This window comes from Sitophilus oryzae, unplaced genomic scaffold (genome assembly GCF_002938485.1).
Source record: "Sitophilus oryzae breed Bouriz unplaced genomic scaffold, Soryzae_2.0 scaffold_1803_pilon_pilon, whole genome shotgun sequence".
Lineage (NCBI taxonomy): Eukaryota > Metazoa > Arthropoda > Insecta > Coleoptera > Curculionidae > Sitophilus > Sitophilus oryzae.
Window position 1 is genome coordinate 1,385,812 of NW_022146506.1, and position 6,000 is coordinate 1,391,811.

The 6,000-nt window shown below is 29.4% G+C and overlaps 1 protein-coding gene across 1 annotated transcript in view; it reads left to right on the forward strand.

The window, feature by feature from the left end:
* The window catches only part of LOC115883079 (serine/threonine-protein kinase NLK-like), a 28,889-nt gene extending 22,889 nt beyond the window's left edge, over positions 1-6,000 (forward strand). Inside the window, exon 5 of the mRNA XM_030901365.1 lies at positions 2,111-6,000. Within this exon, the coding sequence (XP_030757225.1) occupies positions 2,111-2,165 (55 nt within the window). The 3' untranslated portion in view covers positions 2,166-6,000. The remainder of the gene's footprint in view (positions 1-2,110) is intronic.

Sequence of the window (6,000 nt, forward strand, 5' to 3'; positions counted from 1 at the left end):
TTTATTCTTACTCGATGGAGAACATATTTTACATAGTATTATGCTGTTGGCGATCCTAATGGCATGTGATTTATTATATTGCTAAAACATACAATATACTGGGTGCGTCTCAAAAGTGGCTCACCCCTATAACTTTTTTATTTTTTTAGTTAAAAAAACGAGATTTAGTATGTTAGTATCTACATAATATATAAAATGCTAATGTTTATCTGTGTCGTCTCTACTGCAGTAACGACTTGCTCTAGAAAGTTATTTAGCTTTTTTTACTAAAAGATAGCTAACTGGCTCTTCTAAAAACTGTCGTCGCCGGATTTTTTGTTTTTCATTTAATTAAAAAAAATAAAAAGTATTTTTTTTCCTGATGTCGTGACGGATGCGCCAGGCTTCAACTAGTATGACATAAATTGAGATTGATTGACGTATTCAATTGTTTTCGGTCACTTACGGTTTCACCGGAAATGACTACAACTTTTGATTTTTAAATGACACTCCCGGTATTTTTTTACTTTATTCGATAGAAAATGTCACTCTGAATAGAATGACATATTGTATGTCAACTTTTGACATTTTCGCATATGGTTTATTTGAAATTATAACTTGCGGTTTGTAACGAAAATTTGACCCGAAATACCAAGTGTGTGGTATCAAATTATTCGTAAAAAAATGCTTTTTCCAAATATGCTAATGAGCCACCCTCGTTCCATTTGAAAAAATTGAGACATGATTTAAAATACGATCTGAGCATTTTCTAACTAGCCAGGACAAGACACTAAAAACATTAGACGATCAAATCTATTTTTCCAAGCCTTCTTGATGAAAAATTAGTGTTTTTAATATAGCCTTGACACTCTAGATTGAATTTTAAAATACAATTTTTTATTAACCGAGAATGTCAAAAGTTGACATATGATGTCATTCGATTCAGAATGTCATGTTTTATCGAATAAAGTAAAAAAATACCGAGGGTGCCATTTAATAATCAAAAGTTGTAGTCATTTCCGGTAAAACAGGAAGTGACGAAAAACAATTGAATACACCAATCAATCCTAATTTATGTCATATACTAACATATCAAATCTCGTTTTTTATCTGAAAAAATAAAAAAGTTATAGGGGGTGAGCCACTTTGGAGACGCACCCGGTATATTACAGTGAAAGTTGGAAATTCAGTGATTGTTAACATTGACTAGGAAATGCTAGCGATTATGCATTGGACCAGTGAATGTGTTATTTTAAAGAGATTTGTCGACTCTTCCTAGTAATTTCCAGTAAAAGTTATTCTATTGTACAGGGCGAGTGTGGTATACAATAACAAAAAGTTCTTCCGTAATATGCTATTACAGTTGCCAGTTGCCACGACAAAAAATATTCTTGTAGATTTTTGTGCTGAAGAAAATTAAATGATATAATTAAATATGTCCTTCATGAGTAGTTTCTGATAAGGTATAGAAATGAGAACTGAGCAGTATTTTATATTAAATTTCTCTTTATGTCAATAACTAACTAGATTCGGGGAATAAACTGTTCAGATTGGTTTAAATCAACTGTTATCATCCAAAATTTCTGCGCATTATGACTAAATTTATTAATATTACTAGAAAGAGATGATATTTAGAAATATTTTTAATTAGCAATTTCAATTTTGACAGTGACAACTAATAACCACTACGGAGATGTATCTGATTCACTGAGGGGCTGATTCTCTATCTTGCGACACTCTATATTCTCTTTAACTCAATTACCTAACTGCCAACTAATAGCGCCACTGATGATATCTGCTTTTAAATTCGTCTAAATTAACTGCTTCTAAATGAATTGAAAATACTAGTTAATAAAATGTTTAAGGAGAAAAGAGTTTATAATGTATAATTCAAGTACTAAAATGTAAAATGAGATCGAGTTATTTAGTAAAATTTGTCTACACTACTACGACACTGCTCTTATAATGAGGAACTGCTTTTCACAAAGTATCTTGAGCTTAAAAATCAATTTTATCGCTATGTGCTGTTAGTCATGGTTTTGGAAACTTAATGCCATTCATAATAACATACACTTGCCAACTGAAATCACGATAGACATTTAATTAACTTACCTACTATTTTTTGTTACAGCTCTACTGTGGCGCACCCTTCAGAATTGCCACCTTCCCCTCATCAGTGGGACTGACCCTGGGCGAAATCTGTTCACAGATAACGCCAGTCACCGTCAAACATTTCCCTCTAAATTTCTTGTATTTTTGTTCAACTTAAACATTGTAAAGTGATTTTCATAAAGGAAATTCATAGTAAGAATTCCAAGAAGATTTTAGATATAATATCTAAATTTGTTCTTTTCGTACAGTTTTAGTCCGAGGATGGTATAAAGCAACCTAAAACAAAAATATAAAATGAATCTTTCGTTACCTTTGTGCGCGTGCATTGTTTTGATTCGAGATATACAGGGTGGTCCGAATTGTAATCGGAAAACTGTGTCAACATATGCTGCAGATAAAAATAAGTAAAACAAGTGTGTATACATGCATGTTCTTAAATGCTTTCTTTCGAATATACAGGGTGTAGAACGTCGACATTTAGATGAAAATTGGTATCTGGGCGTTTTTTGACATGAGAAATTCGATTTTGATTTTAATATCACTCCTACTTGTACTACCTATATATTTTTAACCGATTTGAAGAGTACTTTTTGTCCGTATTACACTATTGAGAGAAAAATATACATTTTCGTCGTTTTTAAAAATGGTCTCTTGGTAAAAATCGCGATGAGCAAGATGTTTGGAATCTAAATAATCAATACATGTCATCATTGACAAAAATTGAACATGTTGACTAGATAAAGTAATAAATTTGGAAATGTTTTTATGACCAAGGTTCAACAGAAACTGTTTTATCATAAATTTTGAAAATTATATTTACGTGTTCAAATTTAGTTACTATCTAGTAAATATATTTAATTTTTTTAATTAATTTAAAGACCGTTTTAACATAAAATAGAGAGAAAATGTTTATTTTTTCTTCAGTAGTGTAATAATTCAAGTACGTACCGAAAAGTTATTACTCTTCAAAACAGTTATGAAATATGTAGGTGGTGCCCCCTACAAGTAAGAGAAATTTACATCGAATGACTTCGAATTCATGAATGAACGAATTCGAATTTTACACATCAAAAAACACATACATCAATTTTCATCCAAATATCTACGTTAGTTCAGAAATTATTTGAAAAAAAAAGAAAAACGAAGCAAAAATTAAACTTCTATGCCTTCTATTACTCTTTATCTACTCATTTTTATCTGCAGAATATGTTTACGGGTTACAATTCGGACCCCCTTGTTATACTGACGATGTTTCCACCAAAAATGAAACATAACAAAATAAATAGAACCTATTTAATGCTGAAAATATATTTGTAAAATATAAAGGTATCGAAAAATTAACAAAAAGATCATACAACTTTTAGGATATGGTATTAAACTTATGAAATAATCAGTTGAGGTCTCTATATAATCTAGGTTATATTAGAATGTAAGACGCGCAACTAAGAAAACACCAAATACTTGTCAGGGATGCTATGCAAATGTAAGGAAGAAAGAGACAATCGCGCAGCAACTTTTTTTAGTGTGTGTTATATGTATACTTTACTTGCTCATTTTAATTATGTATTTAGCTGGTGTAGTTCGTAAACAAAAAAAAATACCTGTTCGCCACCTTAGGAATTAAGCATTTTTAATTGTAAAAAATTGTGGAAAAGCAACGGACTCAATTTTATGTTTAGTCGGCCATTTAGACGATGCCGCAGATCACACATTTCTTCCTTTTAGGTGGGGACTGTTGTACGTTTCTGTTTGAAAATTGTGCCTTTGCTTTTCAAAGTTGCTAAATGTTACTTACAAAAGCGATCTTAAAACAGATTGAAAAAAAAAATCAAAAAATTACTACTAAACATAGGAAAAGCGCCTAAATCAGTGTACATTTAATTGTATAATTTGAAAGTGTAATTGGTTAGTTAGTGGTGTAACGAATTGTAGATAATGTGTGTACAGATATCACTGCCTTGAGTAGTCTAGATAGAAACGAAGTATATTTTAGTTCCATAAGACTGGCAGGTTATTCCTGTTGAGGCAGTTCTTCAACTTTCAGCTAATCTTTGTTTTACGAAATCATTTATATCTTTTGTTATTATAATTTATATCAGATACAGCTGCAATATTTCGACTCACAACCTAGTCTGTTTCTTATGAAATATATCTGAAAATTGTTTTATTTCAAGTTCAAAATATTTTCTAATTTTATATATAAATCACGCCATTAACAATTTTGTTTGTTTTGTTATATCTCTTAAAAAATGTTAATCTTATATTTCTCTCTCATTCGTCTTCTTTCATTTTTTTCTTTCTGCTTTTTTCTTAAGCTTTTTATGTTGTGTAGAGTAACAATGTAAAAATTGTCTTTATTATCATCACATTTTATTGTTACACAAATTTAAAGAAACAAAGGAGAAAATAAAAATTGAGAATTAATTTAATGCATCAAACCAAAAAATGATAAATTGTTATTTTTAATAATGTTTCAATGTTGAATATAAAATATTGTTAAAAAATACTTGTTAATTAATGGTGTGATTGTAAATAAAATAGTATACAAAAGGAAGAAAGTTTTCATTACTGTCTTGAGTCTTGAGATTTAGTAAGTCTCTTGATAATAATGCAACACTTCCTTACTCGGTATGTAATGTTACCTAAAAAATGAAAGACGATTATCGAAAAAGGGACTCATGAAGTTCATAGTGGCGGTTGAATGGAGAATATTGCAGCTAGATATCGTACACGTTTTAAACTTAAAAATAATAATAAATCTTAATTCTTTTGACTCACAGATCAATTTCGGACTTTATGTTTAAAATTGTGAAGAACTGCTTGATAAAATGCACCAAGCATTGCTGATCTTGGTAGTTAGTGTTTAAGGAATTTTATTTTAAGGATTAAGACTGTGAATAATAGCTACTAAAACATGTATAATGTGCAGCTCTATTTCAGAACCCGTATAGTAAAAAAATTAAAAAAATGAAGATTGCCAACTTCACATGTAGTTTAGTGTATTAAGTGTGGTTTATAAGTGTGCAATGAGATAAATAGAGACTGTGAACAACTGTAACAATTATATTTTAAGTAGCCAATTTTTTAATCATTCTTTTAATTTTAATTGTATATATTTTGTCTATGTATTTAGTAAAATTTACTTTAGGCTCCAATTTTTATTTAGGTCACAGTTTAGGTTTTAAAAATTGTATTGATGGAGTAATGCGTGTTAGCAAGGAAACTAATAATTGTGATATTAACTTTTTAATTTTTCTTGAAATTGGACTATGTACAAAATGCAGATAATACATTATCATATTTTTCTGGTGCAGTGAATATAAAATAAAAACGTTTCTTGCTAACAACTAATAGGTGGTATTTAATAAAGATTTTTTTGAAATTCCGGGATTGCCTTAATTTTGCTAGATGGTTACTAATTACTGGCAAATTCGACTACAACATAATGTACCAATATCTCGTATATGGTACTGACTTTATGTATATATTTGGGTACTGATTTACTCAGTTTAGATTAATAAGTAACTTTAATTTCTTTCATAATAATCCGATTAAATTAACGATATCTGTGCGTTATTAAATAATATATCAACATAGAAATTTAATGAACACTGAAGTAATGAAGAGATTTTGAATTTAAATACTTTTGGATCCGTTAGAACAGCATTTTGGTATTTTTATGGTAGAAGTAAATGATATATCTAAAAGTAACACACAGATGTTGCCACTTTGAAGAACACTTTTTTTTGGTTCAGTCATTCTTAAGATTTTGTAATTATATTCCAATGAATTTTCCAGCGATCTCAGTAACATACATGTAAATATTTGAAGTAATTTCATACTTTTTTCAATTAATGGTCAGTTAATAATTTACTTCGTAAGTAACCTATATGGAAATAAACAACACAA